The following is a 22,776-nucleotide window of genomic DNA, read 5'->3' on the forward strand; positions in this document are numbered from 1 at the left end:
GACCATTCATCAGCTGGGAGATGGGAGTATTAGTGTTCATGACCTTATTGCTGACAAGGTAAATGACAGTTAGCAAGCCTGGAGCCCTACCCAGATGCTCTACATATCATCTTTTGACAGAGGAACGCAAATGATGTGAAGGGGAGAGGTCACATAAAACAAAGACCAGTTGAAAGATCTGAATAAATTGGCTCATTCTTGTTTCTCTGGGTTACTTCCATCTTTCCAATGATGCAAACGGTAAATATGGGTGTGATATGACACTAAAAGCCTTGCACATAGACCATATTTGTTGGGTGGTAGTTCATACTTCAAGAAAATTTCTAATTCACCAAGAGGTCTTGTCAGTGACACTTATTAATCAAAATTCAAACTTTCCAGAATTTTCTTTTTCATGCTGTTCAGCTAGATCGAACAGTGTTGTACATATCTGAATGTAGCTTTTTCAAGCCATTGTCTATCCTTATTGAGTTCGAGCAGAGGTAGAGTAGTGGAGGACCACAGTGTCAGCAGAGGGAGGAGGAGGGTCCACGCTCTCTCCAAAGGTAGGGTAGATCAGCTGCATTGTTGTGTAATGGTTAGGTGGACGATAGGATGCAAACGGAGCATCAATGGGGATAATAGTGCGTACTGCAGCCTGGAAAAAAAACAGGATACATTTGATTTGAGTAACCACTATTCTCACTACACCTGCTAAAATTATGATCCATCCACTTGTGCTTTTTGTTTATGATCAAATTGTAGCATTGACATTTACAGGGCACCCAGTCCAGAGTAATCCTAACGTGAAACATTGTACATATGTGAGAGATTCTAATATTACCTACTCTGAATTAGAAGCATTTCCAAAGACAACACTGTTACATTACAAATGGTAAAGGCCACAACAAAATTATCAGTTAAATTATTGATATTATACAATTAAGCCAAGTCATTTTGCTCCTCTTTACTCTGATAGTGCTTTTCTCTCTGTGACCCTTTCATTATTATTGTCAAACTGAAAATTTAATGACACTGTAGACAGATCTTCAGACAGAACCATTAAAATATCACATGAAGAACGCTTCACAATTCCTACTTTCAAAAGAGCCAAGTGGCTCTTATTTGCTGGTCTCAGTCAGTACAGCAGTTAGCGTCAGTCCAATAGAGAACCAATATTTCTTTCCTTTGACATGAAAAACAGCAAAGCTGACTGATGTGATCTTTGAGAATAGAGCTTTAGGGTGACGTAGACAGGTTAAAAGATGGGTGAAAATACAGAGTCATAGAACACTACAGCACAGAAACAGGCCCTTCTGCACATCAAGCCTGTGCCAAACTATTAATCTGCCTAGACCCGTAGACCTGCACCTAGACCTTAGCCTTTGACATTCTCATTCATGTATTTATCCAAATCTTTCTTAAATGTTGAAATCAAACCGGCATTCAGAACTTATGCTGGCTGCTCGTTCCATTCTCAGCTCTGGCTCAATGAAGAAGTTCTCCCTCAACATTTCACCTTTCACCCTTTAAAGCATGTCCTCTTCAAGTCTCATTCAACCTCAGTGAAAAGTGCCTGCTTGCATTTACCCTACCTATACACTTCACTATTTTGAATTCCTCTATCAATTCTTCCTTCATTCTCTTTTGCTCTGGGGAAGAGCTTTGGTCTCGTGGAATAAAATGAGAAAACTGTGGGGGCAATCACACAGGCAGAGGAAAGTGAAAGGCAGGAGGTTTGTTTTTAAGTGGTTAGAGATAGAATCTTGTTGCTTTTCAGAGGGCCCTGGGTGTCTGTGTACGTGAATCACTGAAAGTTTAACATGCTGGTACAGCAAGCAATTAGAAACACAAAATGTTTAAGCCTGTATTTGAAGAGGATTTGAGAGCTGGAGATGCTTTAGTTTTAGAGGGTGGTGGTGTTATCCATCAGGAATACCATACACAGTTCTGGATTCAGGCTAAGGAAATACTGATGATAGAGGAAGCGCAACAGAGGGATTCCTGAAATATAGATTTGACATAAGCAAACTGGGGTTAACACTCTCAATTGTTAGAGGAAAAATAGGTGGTCTAAATGATTTATACAAAATTCTTACAGCTGGATACGGTAGATGCAGATTTCCCTTGGCTTGGGAGTCTAGAAAAAGTGAATATCAAAATAATTGGTTGTGTGTTTAAGACAAAGAAAAAATTTCTTCTCTCAGAGAATGGAGAACATTTGGAGGCTCAGACACTAAGTACATTGATGGATTTTTAATCCCAACTGGAAACATAGAAGAGGAAGTTGGTCAGGAGAGTGCCACTGAGATAAATGGTCTCATTGAATGAAAGAGCAGGCAGGAGTAGCAGAATGGCCTGGTTCTGTTTCTATTTCTTACCCTCAACAATGAGATTTAGTAGAACCTCTTGAAAGCCATCTCAAAGCATTTCAGAACAGAGAGATCAGCCAAAACAAATTGGCACAAGGGCCAACAGACCTTTAAGACAGGTGCTCACAAGAATTTAATCAAAGAGACATGATATAAAGATTATTTTAAAGAAAAGGAATGAGGAAACAAAGAGTTCAGAGAGAAATCCTGAGCCAAGTGCCTAGACAGATGAAGTGAGTCATTCCAGCTGGAAAGTAGTGCCCTTTTCAGCATCAAGCAACAATAGCTTAGCAATGATCCTTGTTAGCTGGTCCTAATAAGTTCTGTGGCCCTTGGTACCACAGAATAACAGCGGCATGCACTATGTACTTCCATGTGCTATCACTGAAAGAGCAAGCAGAAAGTCATCCTAGAGTCGGGTCTAGGCTATTGGATGGACTGAAACTCTGGGCAATTTCCCTTTCCGTGTTGGGGTGCACTGAATCTGTAACTACAGCCCAACAAATCTGGGACCAAATAGATAGGTAGAATACTTCCAAAGTAAACCTCAGGGAAGGATGAGTACTTCTGGTCATCAATCCAAAAAGGTAACTGTGTTGAGAATGTTGCCTGGCATGCGGAGATTGTCATTCTTTTTATTTCACATTTACACATCTGCTATTTGCTTACTAAATGTGTTCTGTTTTTATTTGAATTAGCTCAAATATATCCTTCATATTTCATTTATACATACTGATAGCATACAATGTTACTAGTGTGGACAAGTGGGTTGTTACTAGTATATTCAAAACCAACTTAGATATTTACTTCAGGCAGAAGTATTTTGTAATGGAGGGAAACATCATGAAAACAGATACTTCACCCCACTAAGTCAATCCAATCCATCAGCTGTGCACGTACAGCACTCCTACAATAATCCCGTTAGAATTAATTGTTTTTTAATTCATCTGTGGTAAAGGTAAGTAACATTCTTCAAAGGAACAGGTGACATTAGACCTCTGCTCTGACACTGCTATTCCCTCACATCATGCTTCACTCTCTAATAGACCAGATGGCAGAGGTTAATTGGCCATGCATTTAAGAGACACATAAGAAGAAATCACTTCTCCTAGACAATAGTGAACATTTGGTGGCCAGCAACTTCCAGTGTTTCCTACCCTCCAAATGTAACCATCCAGATAATCCCATGGACAGACTAAAGATTAGAATTTGGAAGAAATTGTACCTACCAGTGGTGGGTATTTATACAGTCTGGCATTGTTGGGATCAATAGCAGCAGTTGTCTGGACATTAGCATCCCTTGCATTGACTAAACGGAAATATAACTCTGCATTTCCCAACTATAAAACAAAGGAAAATACTATATCAATTCAAATAAACTTTGCCAAAATAAGTCTGAATCTATAGGATAAGTGGCAGTTTCCAAGTCTTCACGCAAGCTTCACTGCAGGTTGTTTAATTTCAATTATTAATTTGTTGGTTTAATAAACAAAATAAGACACTTCTTGTGCTCATTCAAAGAGAAGACCAAACCACTAAATAAAGGGAATTTAATTTTTACCTGAAGTAACTTCAAAGTAACAGCTGTGACTTTAATTTCTCTTAGTAGTTTCCTGTGCCCAACAAAAACCTAGATGTAAAATGATTGCACAGCCTTTCTCAGGGCCGAAATAAAGTTTCAACAGTACTGGCAGCCCTTTGTCCTACCTTGTCATTACCAGTCTGACTTCTTGATAGACTTTGCCTCATAGGTAACAACACCAGACACAATTCACACAAGGATGGATGAGATAAAATCATGTGCTGGTGTAAATAGTCAAATAGTTATTGCTTCAGCACCTGTGGCTACTCAACCAGAGTGGACACACACAGCACACGACTTGTACAGTTGCTGTTTGCTCATTGCAAGAGTAGGGTCAATGATGGCTGACGTTACATGCGCATTGTTCCATGGTGAGACTATGAGAAACCTCATGCATCCGCATCAATGCATTAAAGTAAATCTCTGTAACAGCTCATTAGTCACCTCAGCAAATTCTTTTCATTTCTGTAGGGCAATTGGGGAAAGTGCTGAAGGACAGAGAGCAAAAAATCAGAGTATCAGCACTATCAGTGCTAGAACTCAAAGCATCATCTTCTTGCAGCAGCTTGGCAATTCATGCAAGAGGCCTCATAGCAACTCTGTACCACAACGATAACGTTCTCCAGAAAGAAGTGGCTTCTGACATCCAATTTATTTTCCTTCCCAATTCAACAGATACAGCTTGACTTCTACCATTCTACCAGGTTTATTGGCGAGGGTTTAAACTAATTTGGTAGGGGGGTGGGAACCGGTATGGAGGGTTAGTAAGCAAAGATAGCATGCAGTCACTGTCAGGAAGGGCAAGCAGATGATAGAACAAGATTGCAGCCAGCAGGGAGAGTATCAGTGCATTAGGGACGTAGAATCATAAAGGATGGCAAATACAGTATTCAATGTGTTAGATCTCAATGCACGGAGTAGAAGAAATAAGGTGGATGATCTTGTGGCACTATTACAGATTGTCAGGTATGAGGTTGTGGCCATCACAGACCGTGGCTGTAGGATGGTTGTAGTTGGGAGCTGAATGTCCAAGGTTACACATTGTATTGGAGGGATAGGAAGGTAGCTGGAGGGGGTGGTGTGGCTCTGCTCGTAAAGAATGGCATCAAATCAGTAGAAAATGTGACATAGGATCGGAAAATGTTGAATCCTGGTGTGTTGAACTGTAAAGGTCAAAGGACCCTGATGGCAGTCATATACAGGCCTCCCAACAGTAGCTGGGATGTGGACCACAGATTACAATGGGAAATAGAAAAGGCATGATATGATAGTCATGGGAAATTTCAACATGCAAGTTGATTGGGAAAATTTGGTTGGTAATGGATGTCAAGAGAGTGAATTTGTCGAATGCTTACGATGGCTTTTAGAGCAGTTTGTCATTGAGCCTACTGGGGATCAGCTATACTAGATTGGGTGTTATGTAATGAACTGGAGGTGATTAGGAAACTGAAGGTAAAAGAACCTTTAGGAGGCAGTGATCGCAATATGATTGAGTTCAACTTGAAATTTGATAGGAAGAAAGTAAAGTCTGATGTGGCAGTTTTTCAGTGGAGTAAAGGAAACTGCAATTGTATGATAGAGGAGTTGGTCAAATTAAATTGGAAGGAACTGCTGGCAGGAATGATAGCAGAGAAGCAACAGTGTGAGTTTCTGTGAAAAATGAAGAACATGCAGGATAGATGTATTCTAAAAACAAAGAAATACTCATATGGCAAAATAGTACAACCATAGCTGACAAGGGAAGTCAAAGCTAATGCAAAAGCAAAAGAGAACATACAACAAAGCAAAAAATTAGTGGGAAGAATACAATGAAATAAAATGTTGGAAAATGCAAGGTCATGCACTAATGTACAACCTATATTCTAAATGGGGAGAAAATCCAAAATTCTGAGATGCAAAGAGACTTGCGAGTCCTTGTGCAGAACACCTTAAAGGTTAACTTGCAGATAGAGTCAGTAGTGAGGAAGGTAAATGCCATGTTAGAATTTATTTCAAGAGGTCTAGAATACAAGAGCAGGGATGTGATGTTGAGGCTTTATAAGGCACTGGTGAGGCCTCACCTTGAGTTTTGGGCCCCTCATCTTAGAAAAGATATGCTGGCATTGGAGAGGGTCCAAAGGAGATTCACAAGGATGATTCCAGGAATTAAAGAGTTATCTTACAAGGCTCTGGGTCTGTACTGGATGGAATTTAGAAGGATGAGGGTGAATCTCATTGAAACCCTTTGAATGTTGAAAGGCCTAGACCAAGTGGATATGGAAAGGATGTTTCCCATGGTGGGGGGAGTCTAGGACAAGAGGGCTCAGGCTCAGAATAGAGAAGCATCCATTTAAAACAGATCTGGAGAAATTTCTTTAGCCAGATGGTGATGAATCTGTGAAATTTGTTACCGTGGGCAGCTATGGAGACCGGTCATTAGGTGTATTTAAGGCAGAGATTAACAGGTTCTTGATTGGACACGGCAGCAAAGGTTTCAGGGGAGAAGGCTGAGGAGTAGGGCTGAAGTGGGAAAAAAAGGATTAGCCATAATTGAATGGTGGAGCAGCCTCGATGGGACAAATGACCTAATTCTGCTCCTATGTCTTATGGTCATACGGTTATTCCCATTTACCTCAAATACGCAAAACAAACAGTGATTTCATCCTTTCTTCTAAAATTTATTTTCCCTAACTTGTACTTCTCAGAAAAAAGTAACTTCAACTCTTGGAGTTTATTCTTAAATGATCAGAAAAGATAAATTCCTGCAAACATTCAGTCAGGAAGCTTCAGCTAAGAGAAAATATTAACTTAATATTTCATGTCATTAAGTAAAATTGAAACAAAAAGACAAGTGCAAAGATGGGAAAGGAGAGCAAGGAGGAAATAAGGAAGAGGGGAAGGAAAAATGAGGAAAATAGATAAGAAGGGCTGTGATAGTGTGGAAGGCATGAGGAATTGATGGGAAAAAGGGAAGAAGGTACAAAGTAACAAGGATAGGGAAAAGAGAAAATATTAGACACAGACACGGAGGAGGTGAAATGGAAACAGCAGAATTATTGCTTGCTCCAGTTGTCCAAATGTGGGACAATGATTAACATCCAAAATTATTAAAATCTGAAGCCATATGGAAAAGTCACCCTTTCTTTTTCCACATGTACTGTCTGACCTGTTCAGAATTTCCAGCATTCTATTTACAGTTTAGATTTCAAATTTTAGAGTATTGTGCCTTGTAAGAGTTCATCTTGTTTATTGTTCTCTGCATTTTCATGAATGACATTATACTCTTTGACCAAAACTAAACAGAATGCTCCTATATCCAGCCATTTTAGTATCTTCTACATGTTTGGTACTCTTTGCTTTCATGGCCATTAACACTAACAATGAAGCCTAAAGCTCTATGGTATGTTACACAGTCCATACACACTTGCAATGAGTGTTGAAATATTACTTCCAGTCCTCTTGTTTGACATCCCTTTAGCAAAAGGTGCCTTACCTGGAAGTTTAAACCCACTGTATGAACTGTCCGTAATATACTGGATCTGATTTATAGGATCAAAAGTCAGCCATTCAACTCTCAACCTCATTTCATAGATCATGTCTGAATTGAACCTCTACCAATCAAATGCTTTCATTAACACAGTCAAATTCTGTCCCACAAGTTTCAATGGGCCCTGATATCTAGAACTCTTTAAAGCAGGGAATTTGAGAACAAACCTGATTATTCTGAAAATATCTTCCTGATCTAAGTAGTTTAGATACTTTCTTCTGGAATTCCCCAATTTGACAAATCAGCTTACCTATGTTAGTTTTTAGCAAATCTTTAACCATTTTAAAGAACTCAGTTACATGAACCCTAAGGTTTCTAAACTCAAGGGCCATTAACTCGTCCAAAGTAGTCATTAATCACTGACTGACATGAGTTCCAAACCCTTGCAATGTAAAATTGGTTAGATCTGACCGCACACCTGCATCATATACACCCCGTTTATTCCCGCTATCCGTCCAGCTTACTTTACCTGAGGCACTCCATTCAGTTCACCTGTGGTCACGGATGGAATAACTGGAAGAACGCGAACTGGAACCTTCCATCGGCCACTGATTACACAATTCTGACTGTCAAAAATATCTGCCTTGACCCAGCCTCGCGAGACAAGTCGGTTGATGTCGTGTCCATAGGGATCAATGCCACCAGAAGCTTGAAGTTCCACAACAAGACTGATGCTGGGAGATGGACGCACCCTACCACAGAACAGGAAGCAACGTAAGTCTGCACCACTTTTTATTTCCTCTTCAGCCTTTTATCCATTATCTATAAGCAGACAGGTAGACAACCTACTCCCAGTCAACAAGGCATCAGCTTGGTGTTTAGGGTGTTGGTATTGACTGAGTTCAAAGTTCAAAATTCAAAGTAAATTTATTATCAAATTACCATGTACCACCGAGGTTCATTTCCTTGTGGGTATTCGAAGGAGGTACAAAGAATTACAGTAGAATCAATGATACGAGGCATTGATCGTGTGGATAGTTGGATGCTTTTTCCCAGGGCTAAAATGGCTGCCACAAGAGGACACAGGTTTAAGGTGCTGGGGAGTAGGTACAGAGGAGATGTCAGGGGTAAGTTTTTTACTCAGAGAGTGGTGAGGGTGCGGAATGGGCTGCCGGCAACAGTGGTGGAGGCGGATATGATATGGTCTTTTAAGAGACTTTTGGATAGGTACATGGAGCTTAGAAAAATACAGGGCTATGGGTAAGCCTAGTAATTTCTAAGGTAAGCGCATGTTTGGCACAACTTTGTGGGCTGAAGGGCCTGAATTGTGCTGTAGGTTTTCTATGTTTTCTAAAAAGTACACACAAAGACGGACCAACACCTAATGTGCAAAGGAAGACAAATTGCGCAAATACAATGAATACATACATATATAAATAATGAGAATGTGAGTTTTGGAGAGTCCTTTAAAGTGAGTCCATAGGTTGTGGAATCAGTTCAGTGTTGAGGTTCAGGAGCCTGATGGTTGAAGGGTAATAACTGTTCCTGAACATAGTGGTGTGGGACCCAAGATTCCTGTATCTCTTTTGGGATGGCATCAACAAGAAGAGAGCATGACGTGGGCAGTGAGAATCCTTAATGATCGAGGCTGCTTTCTTGTAGCAGCGCTACTTGTAGTTGTAAGATGCATTATAAAATCTATGCACATAACATTAGCAGAGGAAGTACTTCAGTACTGAGGAAGAGTGGACTGTGGGAGGTGCTTTAAGTTAGGACCCATATGTCTTCCCTGGTTAAAGCTAAAGGTTTAGCTGTTTGAAGAAATATAGAAAGGTCGCCCAGTGTCCTGGTCAATCTTTAATCCTGCAATTAACATAATATAGACTAACAAACAGTGATTACATTATGTTTGTTAGTTATTGCTGAGTTCAAGTTAGCCACCATATTTCTATCAACAGGCACACTGTAAAACATATCACTATCTATAGTGTCTGATACAACTCAAGGTCATGTAAAGCTGTTGCTTTCACTACAATAACTTGCTGCTGTTAAGTCCAAAGGGGTTCATATTCAGCTCCAGTAACCAATGCCAGGAAGCACTATCAGAACCCCAGGAGTATTTCACCAGTGTCACCCTTGGTTTAGGGACAATTTGTTTGAAAGAAAAAATTACCTAAAATAAGTTTTTTTCCAATGGGGGGGAGTGAAAGCAAACTGGAAAACTTATCCTTCAAACAAGTGTTACAGAAAGACTGCTAGGTTTGTTCATTTTAGAAACACTGCAATTCAATATTTCAACCTCTAAGATCACCAAGGTACCCCCTGAAGTTTAGCTCATTCCTGATTATCTTTCAGTGATGGACCACACTCCACTGCTTTCCACCTATTCCATGATAGTGAAACTTTAGCAACATGCAATTCTTCCTTGCAAATGGCCAGCCATAAAATTATCAATTAGGCAATCAGCTTATTGGGTGATGGGGAACTGGCACAAAGAGATGAGGCCTGGGACAGATCAATCATGACCATATTACTTGGCCGGGCAGACTTGAAGAGCCAAGTGGTCTTAATAAACTTGCTAAATCAAGATGTCATGATGGAATAATTTTAAAGTTTTGATCCTAACCAGTTTTTAAAATGGTTTGGTCCTTTCACAAAACTTATTACTTATATGTGGGGTTAATAACCTGTTACCCAATTAGCACCTGGGGACAACTTGCTTGACTGCCAGGATTGCTCCGTTGCCCCCGCTGGTGTCTGAGAAATAGGAAGGCGAGTTGCTGATGTCACAGTAGGCAGCTGGAAGCGGGGAAGGATCTCCCATCTCCTGTTTGCCATGGTATAGCCCCACAACCAGGCGGCTAACCCGATAAATAGGATCCAACCCTAGCAAGAAATCATAGAACACCACAAAACCAGCTCTGGAAGAAATCAGACAGAAAGTATCGTTACACTCTTATAGTATCGTTATCTTATCCAGAATAGTAAAAGATGGTGCAATACCATACTACAAATTTTGTTTCTCACAGTAAATTTAATTTAAAACGCGTGGGATAAAATCCCCACCAATTTTTGTTACTTGTATCATTTGATTACCAGAAACAAATACCTTTGAAGGACAGGGGATGATGGTGAATAGGATATGGTGCAAATTACATTGTGGCTAAAATGTTTAGGATATTTTATGTTAAGAGAGATGGAAGTGCAAAGTTGTCCAGAAAAATATCAGAATAGTTAATACAGTGTGAAAACACGCCCTTCGGTCCAACTTATCAAACCTACAGTTACATTTTTGACAGCACATCAAATAACCCAGTCAGTATTTTTGAGGGTGTAGATATGTGATCACATGGGCATATCTGAGTTAAACATTAAGTTGGACATTAAGTTTGTCAATGACCTTAAGCACTGACAATGATTATGGATACCAAAGCTATTAGATATATTCAAAGTTTGAGCTGGATAGATTTTTAGAAAGTGGTGGGAAAAAAAAATCAATTGGGCTGGAACATGGTACTGAGGACAAAGATCCGTACAACCACAATATTAGTACAGTATATGGTTCAGTGGATTTCAGGGGCTGAAAGGCCTAGTAACCACTCTTACCTCTTACCATTTGATTACGTTGATGGGGCTCTGAATTGAGATAAGGACGGGAGAACTTGGCTTCAATTTTTCCAATAGTTCATAAGAGAAAATTTCTGTTCATCCAGGACATGTCAGTAAAGTGGTGATCAAAGAAGTGATGGTGCTTCTCTGGCACACATGTGGAATCTGATACTTAGAGTTGACTGGGGCTATAGGGGCAGTTCAAAGGTGAGAAGTGAGGGTCGGTCAAAGATAGTACTAAAGAATTGAAAGGACAGTGCTGGCTCAGGTAAGAAATATCCATAGCCCCCTGAAAGTCACACCACAAGTAGTCAAGATAATAAAGAAACACACACAAACTGCTGGAGGAACTCAGCAGGTCACACAGCATCTATGGAGATGAATAAACTGTTGATGTTTTGGGCTGAGACACTTCTTGAGGACTGGAAGGGAAGGACGGAAATGTTAAAGAAGGTGTACAGCATACTTGCCTTCACCAGTCAGGGTGATGAGCAGAGAGGATGGGAAGTCAAGTTGCAGCTGTATAAAAATTTGATTGGACCATTGCAGGAAGGATGTAGAGGTTTTGGAGAGGGTGCAAAGGAGATTCACCAGGATTTCATCTTAATTAGGGGATAGTGGAAAGGTTGAGATAAACGTGGATTCTTTTCTTCCTGGAGTCAGAGGCTGAAGGGAGACTTTGTAGAAGCATACCATATTATAAGGGGTGCAGATAGGGTTGATAGTCACAATCTTCTTCCCTGAGTGGAGATGTTAAATACTAGAAGGCAAGAGGGGGAACGTTTAAAGGAGTGTGAGGAAAGTTAAGAAATCAAGTTTATTACACAGAGAGCAGTAGGTGCCTGGAATGCATCGTCAGGGGAGGTGGTGGAAGCAGATATGAAAGCAACATCTAACAAGCATTTAAACAGACACATGAATGGAGGGGAATGGATAACATGCATGCAGCTGGGATCAATTTAAGTTGGCATCATGACCTGCACAGACATGGTGAGCTGAAGTACTGTTCCTGTACAGTAATGTTCTACAAAGCTTTCCAGACAATTTTCCGGATATGACTGCAAAGTACAGATAGACCTGGGAGAAGTACAGTTCATACCGGTGAAGAGCAGCAGAAAAAGTTTGGAGTTGAAAATGTGGTCCACCCTGTCAAAGGCTGCAACCTGGCTGGGAAAGTGAATAGGGATGATCTGCCAAGGACACATTCACATACATCACTTTTGATTTCATTGTGGGCTGTCAATAATGTCTGTATGGATGAAGTGTAAAGAGCAATCTGTGGCCCTAAAATCATATTCCAGTCACAAGCTTGGGACAACTTTGGGACAGCATAGAGAACTAATCAGGGACTGGACTCTCCTTAAATGACTGAAATGTAAAGAAATATTACAAGTTTGTAGATATGACATAAACTCAAAGGATTGTAAAACATTTATATGTCCATATTAATGGTAGAATAAAATGAATTACTTAATATTATTATAGCTATTATGAAAATATGGTTGAGGGGTGGGCAGGACTAGCAGCTCAGTGTTCTGGCATAATGATGGAGGAAGGAACTGTACTAACATTTAAAAGGCATCTGGACAGGTCTTTGAATGAGCAGGGCATAGAGGGCTGTGCAATTAGTGCACGCAAGTATGATGAATGGAGATAAACATGTTGGTCAGCATAGACACGGTGGCCGGAGAGACTGCTTCCATGCTGTACAACTAATAAATAGACCTAAATTCCAGAGGCTTCATCTGATCTTCCATGACTCAAGTTTTGCAATGAAAGCAAATAGTTTCACTAGGCATACCACAAAATCTGGTGGGAGATCAGGACAATTCCTGCAGAAATTCAGGCCAATTGTTACAATGGTTGCCAGATGAGTCAAACAGTAAGAGCAGCAATAAATTGTACAATGCTGGTAGGTACTGTGAACATAAGAGACATTATTCAGTGTACTGAAGGTAATTATTGCTCAAAGGGGAATGATTAATATAAACCACTACTGGGATTATTCCTGTCACTCTTCACCAATTTTCAATAGACAACTTAATTTTCTAATCTTCTTTAAAAAAAGAATTTTCATAGCAAGACTGTGTTAGACAAAGGAAAACCAAAATCTCATTCATAACCAAATCTGAATTAAAAGGAGGAAATATATTGTATGTCATGTAAATTAGTTCTTCTAATTATGAAACTTCATAACAAGCCAAGAGGTCCCCACATGCACTCACACTGGGTCATAAGGAGCAGGTCCAAATCCCTCACTGGAATCCAGAAACTGCTTAGCAAGAGCTGGAGTTTGAGGCTTCATGTCCTCCTGAATTAATGAAATATATAAAAGAGGTGTAATAGATTTCCCTCACCCAACTTTACCTTCATGTAAAGTGCTTTCATGAATCACATATTTCTGGTTATATAGAAAAACCATCCAATTATTTGAATGAATAACTTTGACAAACAAAATTTTCCTCTGCATAATTTAATGAATAACTAGCAGCATATGTATAACTTGCATCATAGCAAAGACTTGATGGAGATTTACTGTGAAGACAGCATTCACATGTTACCAACAACTGTTCAACTGGAGATCGTTAATTTTATTTCCTATTTTCTCATTATTCAGATTAAACACTGATTTAATTCCTTCTGATGTTAAAAATCTACTGTTTCTAAAATGGAATAGAAACAGAAAATGCTGCATACACTCAGCGAGTCAGGTCTGTGGAGAGAGTAACAGTTAGTGTTTCGTGTATAGGACTTTTCACGAGAACTGGGAAAGAGAAACATTAGTTTAAGGAAGTGGAAAGGCTGGAGAGGGATGAGTAGAAATAACGTAACATCTCTGATAGGGTGAGACCAAATGGGCTAATGTGATAAGTAAGGAGGAGTTAGATCATATTGAGATTCTTGGTCTGTGTAACGTATTGATAAGAGTGTTCACTATGGGAGGTCAACAGTACCTATTTAAAAAAACGGAGGCAAATGATGACAGGCAGAAATGTCGAGGTTATATACGGAGAGCAAGAAAGGGTGCATTACCTACAGTTGAAGAATATAAAGTTGGGTCCTGCAAGATGCAACATGGCCAAGCGGAAAATTGGAAAGGGGGTGTGGTTTTCCTCAAACTTATGTTGATCCTTAGACAGAGAGGTCGGAGTGGGAGTGGGAAAAGGAAGGTAGGTTCCTCCAAAGCTTATGTTGATCCTTAGGACAGTTCAGGAGGTCATAGAGATGTCAGAATGGGAGAGGGATGAGGAATTAAAGTGGCAGCCACTGGATCTCAGGGTCTCTCTTGTGGACTAAACAAATTTGCTCCATAAATCAATCACCAAATTGGCATATTTTCATGGATTTACAACCCTAGAAGAGAGATGATCTAATGTTTTACCATTAAAATTGAACCTCATGTATGCTTATACTCACTGCCCACCCTCTGCTTCCTGAAGGCTATCATTCTGTTTGACCTGCACTGACAATTTCAGGCAACTCCCTGTGCTTCAGCGATGACTCAGTGAGTATTGATCATGAACTTGAAAAATACACATAGCTCAGCAGCACACCGTCTCCCACACATACTCATAACTGTCTGCCTCTCTCACACACATTAATCATCCACTAACTGCCCCTACACACATACAATAGCGTCATTTTCAAAAAGTGATTTCAGAATCTCGATATTTAAATGATGGCATTAAGCAAATGAGTGAGGATGTCATACAAAGAAATGCACTGATGTTATACTGCTGCACAGATCAGGTTTTGCAGATAGCATCCACAGGAGTAAACAACTGTAACTACGTTACTCTTCCCAGTCTAGTATCCCACATCCATCTATGCATTTTTGAATAATGCCATTACTTCTGCCCCTTCTAAAGCCCTGACATTTCACTTTAGTTTATGACGTTAATTTTACTTTGACTGAAACTGTCTAACTTTAGCACACTGGAACTGTACAAGAAGTGGATTCAGTTCACAATCTTACCACTGGCAGGTGCACAGGCGTTGGAAGGGGAGCAGCAGGATGGTCTCTAGTCTTTGAGCTCCTCATATGGCGCTGAAGACGCTGAATCTCCAGATCTTGTTTCAAAAGATCAATTTCTGTTTTCAGAGCCTTCATTTTCTGGTTATTGTCTTTCCATGTTATCTGTACCCGATCTTTCTCATCTCCTTCTACAAAAAGTAAGTTTTAACATTCAACTTACTATTTTTCTTATAAATAACTTTAATGGATGAGAAAAAAAAGAAAAATTGAAATAAGTAACAATTAATTTGTATAAAGTATATTAAATTTATTTATGTTAATATTAATCAAAATAAGTAAAAAGCTAAGCCACTTACATCACTGTACATTTCAATCCAGACTACTGATTTCATTTATTTTACTCAATGGCTGGGGTGAAATTGCAGGGACAGATGTGAAATCTGAGCTCACTGCAAGACTTACGGCGGATTCATTGCTAGAATAGGAGGTCAGATGTGTTGCTACATGATGCCCAACTCATTCTTGACAGGAGCAGGAACACTCTGATCCACACAATGTTGATAACCAGCCATTCTCCATAGAACCACTGACTGAACAGAAGCATGATCGAGGCCAACAGGGAAATACTCTAGGCCATCCACAACATCATCACCCGGAGCAAACTGCAGGAACTTCCTCTCCATGCCATCTGGGTGATCAAACCCAGTCAACCACTCGAGTCCTGAATTCCCTGCAGTCCCAACTTGCATGTAAGAGGTGAGGACCATAGACAGGGTCAGGTCTCAGTCAACCAGGATCACCCTATGTGGAGGAGGCTTCCAGAGACAGGGTCAGCTTTTGGTAAACGAGGTAAGCAAAAAATCTCTAGTGCGCTACTGTTCTCAAGGACTATAACTGGAAAACAACATCTGAAATAGATCTGGCCACACACACTTAAGAACTCCAACACTGGTACTCACTTCTGCATGTAATAGGGACTCAATGGATGACTCATGATTTAACTGGCCTGTGCCCTGCTATCCCTCTGCCTCACATAATTAAGACTATAAGACATGTGAACAGAATTAGGCCATTCGGTCAATCATGGCTGAGTTATTATCCCCCTCAGCCTCATTCTCCAGCCTTCTCCCCATAACCTTTGGCATCCTATGAAGAATGAAGAACTTATGAACCTCCACTTTAAATATACCCAGTGACTTGGCCTCCACAGCCTTCTTTGACTATGAGTTCCACCAGTTCACTACCCTCTGGCTAAAGAAATTCCTTGAGTAAATGGGCACCACTCTATTCCAAGGCTGTGCCTTCAGGGCCTAGACCTAGACCATAGAATATAGGAAACATGCTCTCCACATCCACTCCATCTAGACCTTACAATATTCGACAGGTTTCAATGAGATTCCCCCGCCCCCCCCCCCATTCTTCTAAACTCCAGTCAAGTGCAGCTTCAGAGCAATCCAATGTCCTTACATTCCAGGAATCACCTGCAGTAATCTCCTCTGGACTCCTCCAGTGCCAACACTTCTTTTCTTAGATAAGGTCCAAAACTACTCAGAATATGCCAAGTGCAATCTGACCAATGCCTTACAATGCCTCAACATTATATCTATGCTCTTGTATTCTAGTCCTCTCAAGATGAATGCTTGCATTGCATTTGCCTTCCTTACCATTGACTCAACCTGCAAATTACCTCGAGGGAATCCTGCACAAGGACTCCCAAGTCCCTCTGTACTTCTGTTTTAATTTTCTCCCTCTTGAAAAGATAGTTCTACTCTTTTATTCCTTCTACGAAAATGCATAACTCTACATTTCCCTTCACTATGTTCCATCTGTCACTTCTTTGCCCATTCTCCCAATATGTCCAATTCCTTCTATAGACTCCTTGCTTCCTCAATACTACATGTCTCTCCATCTGCATTTACATATCATCTGCAAATTTGGTGAAAAAGCCATTAATTCATTCATCCAAATCACTGACATATAACACGAAAAGAAACGGGTGAAACACTGACGCCTTCGGAACACCACTAGTCACTAGCAGCCAATCAGAAAAGGCCCCCTTTATTCCTAATCTTTGCCTTCTCCCAGTTACCCAATCTTCTATCCATGCTAGTACCTTAACTTTTTAAACAGCCTCATGCGTGACACCTTGTCAGATGCCTTCTGAAAATTCAAGTATGCAGCCACTGACTCTCCTTTACCTATCCTGTGTGTTATTTCCTCAAAGAATTCCAACAGATTTGTCAGGCAAGATTCTCCCTATGCTGACTTTAGCCTATTTTAGCAATCGCCTCCAAAAATGGGCTCCAACACCTTCCTAACCATTGAAGTCAGGCTAACTGGTCTATAATTTCTTCTGCTGTCCTTCTTTCTTAAAGGGTGGAGTGGCATTTGCAATTTTCAAGTCCTTCAGAATCATTTCATAACCTAGTGATTCTTGAAGGATCATTACTAATGCCTCTACAATCTCTACAGCAACTGCTACCTCTTTGAGAACTTTGGGGTGTAGTCCATCTGGTCCAGTTGACTTATCTACCTCAGACCTTGCTTTCCAAGCAGCTTCCCCTTAGTAATTGCAACTACACTCACTTCTGAATTTCTGACACTCTGCTAGTGTCTTTGACAGTGAAAACTGACGGAAAATACTTATTACATTCACCTGTTATTTCTTTGCTCCCATTACTACCTCTCCAGCATCATTTTTCCGGTGGTACAATATCCACTCTCGTCTCTCTTTTACTCTTTATTTATCTGAAAAACCTTAGGTACCCCTTTTCATATTATTGACTAGCTTACCTTCATTTTCATCTTTTATCTCCTTATGGCCTCTAGTTGCCTTCTGTTGGTTTTTAAAAGCCTCCTATTGCTCTAATTTTCCAGTCATCTTTGCTATATTATATGCCCTCTTTTGTTTTCTGCTGCCTTTGACATCCCTTGCCAGCCATGGTTGTGCCATTCTACCTTTAGAATACTTTTTCATCTTTGGGATGTATCAACCCTGCCCATTCTGAACTCTTCTGCCCCTTCTGGTCTCCTACTTCAATAATTCCCTTTACTCCACTGTAACACTGATACATCTGATTTTAGCTGCTGCTTCTCAAACTGCAGGGTGAATTCTATGATATTATGACCACTGCCACCTGAAAGTTCCTTTACCTTAAGCTCCCTAATCAAATCTGGTTCATTACACAAAACCCAGTCCAGAATTGCCTTTCCAATTGGGCTCAACCGCAAGCTGCTCTAAAAAGCCATCCTCTAAGCATTCTGCAATTTCCCTCACTTGGGATCCAGCACCAACATCGTTTTCCTAATCTATCTACATATTGAAATCCCCCATGACTATTGTAACATTGCCCTTTTTACATGCTTTTACTACCCATCACTGGACTCCAAAACCTTCCCAACCACAGATGTCAGGCTAACTGGTCTATAATTTCATTTCTTCTGCCTCCCTCCCTTCTTAAATAATTCTTACAGCCACAGTAATCTTAAAGCCCAGGAGGTCTAATCGAGCTGAAGACTTTGCAGTCAGAGCTGTCTCACAAGGCCAAGTGTCCTCAGGGTAGATCCTGAAGCCATGTCCCTGAACAGTGATGTTTTTTGACAGTTCATCCCATGAAAGGCTTTCCAATCATTTCTGATCATGGTTTTTAAAAAGAACAATGGTAAATTTAAGTTGCAAAGGTTAAAAACATTTATTTAAAAACCTGTAATAGATAATAATTTTTTAAAATTCTAAATGAAGGGAGAAAAAAAAATCAAAAAAGCCATGTATGTTGGTTACATATTCCAGCTGTGGTTAACACTGAGGGGCAAGATACAAAGTGCATCAAGCTCAGAGAACAGGGCAGATCAGGGGGTCAAATAGACAAGCTCATGATCTCAGTTAAACAACAACCCTTAGTTTTCCAATTAACCCCAGGTCACAAAGTAACATGAACCAGGCCACCCAGTTGTGATCAGATCACACATCAGTATTCTTCTTGATCCCCACTTGATGAGAGAGATGATAATTACCTGATAAGGTTAACCTTTGCCCAATGGAAGTCTTCAGCGGCTTTTCTCTTCTGTGGTTTCTTTGTTGCTTCAGCTGCAGCTTCAGAATCTCTTCCTCCAGACGTTGATTTTCTATCTCTGTAGAGATCAGCTCGAAATCCAGATTGCGTCGAAGTGTATCATGCCCTCCTGCCAAACAAGGTGGAGTCACTTTATTTACATCAACAGTGGGAGTTTGTGCAGCAGGAGTGGCACCAATAGTTTGCGGTATACGTACACAACGCTGGAAGAACTCAGCAGGTCAGGCAGCATCCGTGAGAAAAGAGTAGCTGAAGTGTCTCGGCTACTCTTTTCTCATGGATGCTGCCTGACCTGCTGAGTTCTTCCAGCGTTGTGTGCGTATTCTTTGATCCACAGCATCTGCAGTTGTATTTTTGTGTTTTGAATAGTTCGCAGTAACCCAGAGCTCAATAATGTACTAAAGCTAAGTTGATAGCCTGACTGGATATCCAGCAGCACAAAGAGAAATTACAGGAGGGAGGCTCCAGGGAAGAACCAGAGGTTCCAGATTAAAGGGTGAGAATCTGGTGATTGGAGGCTGGGGAAGAGATTGAGAGAGGAAAAAGTAAAGTTATATTTAAATCAGGCTCGCAATGTGGAATTCTAGTTAAACCATTGTACTTGTTGTGCTTCTCCAAGATGAGAACCACATCAAAATTGAGTAATTGTACTAAACATGACCTTAAGGTTCAGTAACCCATAATGCCTGACCAACTGATGTACATTCAGCCCACATCAAAATGACAGATGTCTGATTATTGGTTTGCAGTCACTAACTAAATTAAGAGCTAGTCAGCTCCTGACTCTTCCTGTTGTGAAGGTTACTAAAACCTTCTAAAAGGTTCTAAAACCTTACTAAAACCAGTGAGGGCACGGACATGTTAACTTAAACCACAAGGAGAGCAAGGACTTCACTTCTGTGATCCCAACAGTAACTGTAGACCACTAGCAACTCCATCCAGAGAGTAATGTTCACCCTGACCTTATTTCATTCTCAGAAGATTAGTATTAAAGATACTGCAGAGAAAAAAAAGGGATGCAATTTCCCATTCTGCAATCTGTAATAAGTTATCCTACTACAAATACATCCATTCCTCATTTAGTTGCCAGGTGAAAGTGTTATTGCCTCCAAGAGGACCAAACCTTGTCATGGTTTGGAGGCGTGCGTGCCTCAATGACCCAGAGAGCAATGCTGGGTGGAGTCAGGACCTTATGCCTTGCGTCTTGGTAGGGTCAGCCATGGCAAACAGGTCAAAGGGCAGAGGCCAGACTAAAAGTGGTCCACCAGTCCTGCAGTTCGGAGTTCAATTCAGGGCTAACACCCCTGACTGGTAACACTAAACTGCTATGAAAACAGCAATGAAGAACCCTCCTATGTCTGTGTGCTGTGGTATTCCTCAGTCTCCACTTGGGACAATAGTGAAAAATGAAAGGAAGCTACTGGCACGATGAAAGATGCTGAATACTGCCAAGACCAAGACCAAGACCAGAATTGGTTTCTGAGAAGATAGCCAAGGATAGACAGAGATGGAGGACCTTCGTTAATGCTTTAAATACCAGTAGATGTAACAGTAAGCAAGTAGGAAGGTGTTGTCAAGACAAAAACAATCAGGTGGGCATGGGGTGTGTGACCTCCTGCAGGGGACTATGCGGAAGCAGACCATTTCATTCGTCTCTCCTACTTTAGTACAATACAGGCCCTTTGGCTCACAACATTGTGCCAATCTTTTAACTTAGGAGAGATGCCTGGCTTTCCCTCGGTACAGTCTCACTAGGTTTGCTGAGTAAGGGAAGTTGGGGTAAACTGTTCAACGTAGCACACCATACGGCTGTTGATTACATGCAGTACTCCACATTTCCTTCAAAGGCAAAAAGTAAATTGTGTTTATGAACAGAAGGAGTTCACTAGGTGGGAGCCAGTAAATTATTACTAAGGCAAATTTCACAAGAATTCCACAGAATATTTAAAGAGGTTGTACAACATTGAGTAATCATATTAAACATGATCTTAAGGCTCAGTAGCCCATAATGCCCAAGCAACTGATGTACATTCAGCCACAATAGATTGCTAATGTTTCTCACAAGTTACTATCATTCCTAAACTTTTGCCCCAAAGAGAACTTGTCTGCACCATACTGTAGGTTCTGTCCTTCCGATTGGTTCTTGGCAGTTTCACTCTCCGTTCCACTTGTAGAGCTTCTGCTAAGAGGTCATGTAACTGCACAAGGATCAGCTGATCATTGCCACCATTCTGCAGGTAGGACAGCCGCAGGGCGCTGGGAAAGGGAAGATAAAATTCAGATACATGAACAATCACCAAATGAAGCAGACAGAGTTGTAAGCATCAAATTCCGATGAAACATAGGACTACGCCATTTTTATTGCTACCAATCTCACCCATGCCATCTGCAGAAGGGTAGAGCAGAAGCCAAGACAAATGAGGGAGGGTCAGAAGAGTGATAATCCCAGCTGCTCTTTCTGCATCTCCTGGTGCCCTGTACCTGTGCCCCCCCCCCTCTTTGAGAATTGCAAGATCGCTATTAAGTCAGGTCAGGAGACCCAGGAAATGAGAGAGAGACGTTTGGAATGTCCTGGCCCCAGCGATACAAAGCCACGGAACAGGTCATTGTCTCTTGGAGATGGAATTGTGTATTGAGTACTGTACTTCATGGAAGCCCTCAGGCAATGTGGGCTGGTTGGGGGGATGGCATCATTCCACCCTGATTGACATCTGAGACCCTGTGAGTCAGGATAAAAGAGGGTCTGGGGAACAGCCCTTGAGACGCACCAGAAGAAACGCTCGAAATCCTGTAATAGCGAAAGCCGGTGAAAAGCCCACGTGCGTTCTTTTCCATTTGCCTCGGAATTGGTGGGCCTTGCCACAGGAGAACGGCTTTAGCTAACAACAAAGGAGAAATCAGCCCCAACGACTCTCGAAGGATTGACATCATAAAAGGAATGGGCAAGTTTTAATCCATCTCTCTCTCCAACCAAAAGCTGCAGCTTGAATGAACTTGAGTGACTTTTATACTTCCATCGGACAATACATTATCCCCTAGACAATGATAGAGCTATTTATTATTGATTATTATTATACCAGCACTTTTAGATTTAGTATTGACGACGTATATTATCTGTTTGTTTGCATTGATATTATTTTTGTGTATTTTTATCAATAAATACTGTTAAAAATAGTACCATCAGACTTCAACGGACCTCTCTATCTTTGCTGGTAAGTGACCCAGTTACGGGGTACGTATCACTGGCAATTAGGAATATTCCCAAGGTCAATGATAAGTTCAAAACATTATCTTTTTGGTTAGGATATGTTGCAGAAGTGGTATCCACCCAAGAACAAAAATTGATGCTGAACTCAAGATCTTTCATCCACACGCAACTCAAGCTGTCAGTAATCCAAGTAAACAACAGGTCACGTCCAAAGATCTTCAATACAATCACTTGTTATAGCTTGAGAAATGACAAAATCGAGTATAAAGACAAACAATGAAAATTTAGTGACTTTACTGACATTGAAATTTTCATGCAAATATATTTTCAGGTAGGGTTATGGAGTTGTACTGCACAGAAGTAGGACTCAGGCCACACTTCTTAAAATCAATGTTAGTCCCATTTGCCCACATTTGTTCTGTAATCTTCCATGTCTTGCCAATTCAACTGTTTGTCCAGATGTTTCTTAAGTGTTGTAAGGGTACCTGTCCCCGGCAACACCTCAGACTGT

General features: G+C 40.7%; 1 protein-coding gene across 2 annotated transcripts in view; it reads right to left on the minus strand.

The window, feature by feature from the left end:
- Positions 1-454: 454 nt before the first annotated feature.
- The window catches only part of LOC132396746 (coiled-coil domain-containing protein 17-like), a 36,326-nt gene continuing 14,004 nt past the window's right edge, over positions 455-22,776 (minus strand). For both annotated transcript variants that reach the window (XM_059974604.1, XM_059974603.1), the window contains 8 exons: positions 21,174-21,313; positions 18,999-19,166; positions 14,985-15,172; positions 13,234-13,319; positions 10,105-10,320; positions 7,929-8,151; positions 3,581-3,691; positions 455-637 (listed from right to left, as the gene is read on the minus strand). In XM_059974604.1, coding sequence (XP_059830587.1) covers positions 464-637; positions 3,581-3,691; positions 7,929-8,151; positions 10,105-10,320; positions 13,234-13,319; positions 14,985-15,172; positions 18,999-19,166; positions 21,174-21,313 — 1,306 coding nt within the window. In that variant the 3' untranslated portion in view covers positions 455-463. The remainder of the gene's footprint in view (positions 638-3,580; positions 3,692-7,928; positions 8,152-10,104; positions 10,321-13,233; positions 13,320-14,984; positions 15,173-18,998; positions 19,167-21,173; positions 21,314-22,776) is intronic.

Source organism: Hypanus sabinus, chromosome 7 (assembly GCF_030144855.1).
Source record: "Hypanus sabinus isolate sHypSab1 chromosome 7, sHypSab1.hap1, whole genome shotgun sequence".
NCBI classification, from domain to species: Eukaryota; Metazoa; Chordata; class Chondrichthyes; order Myliobatiformes; family Dasyatidae; genus Hypanus; species Hypanus sabinus.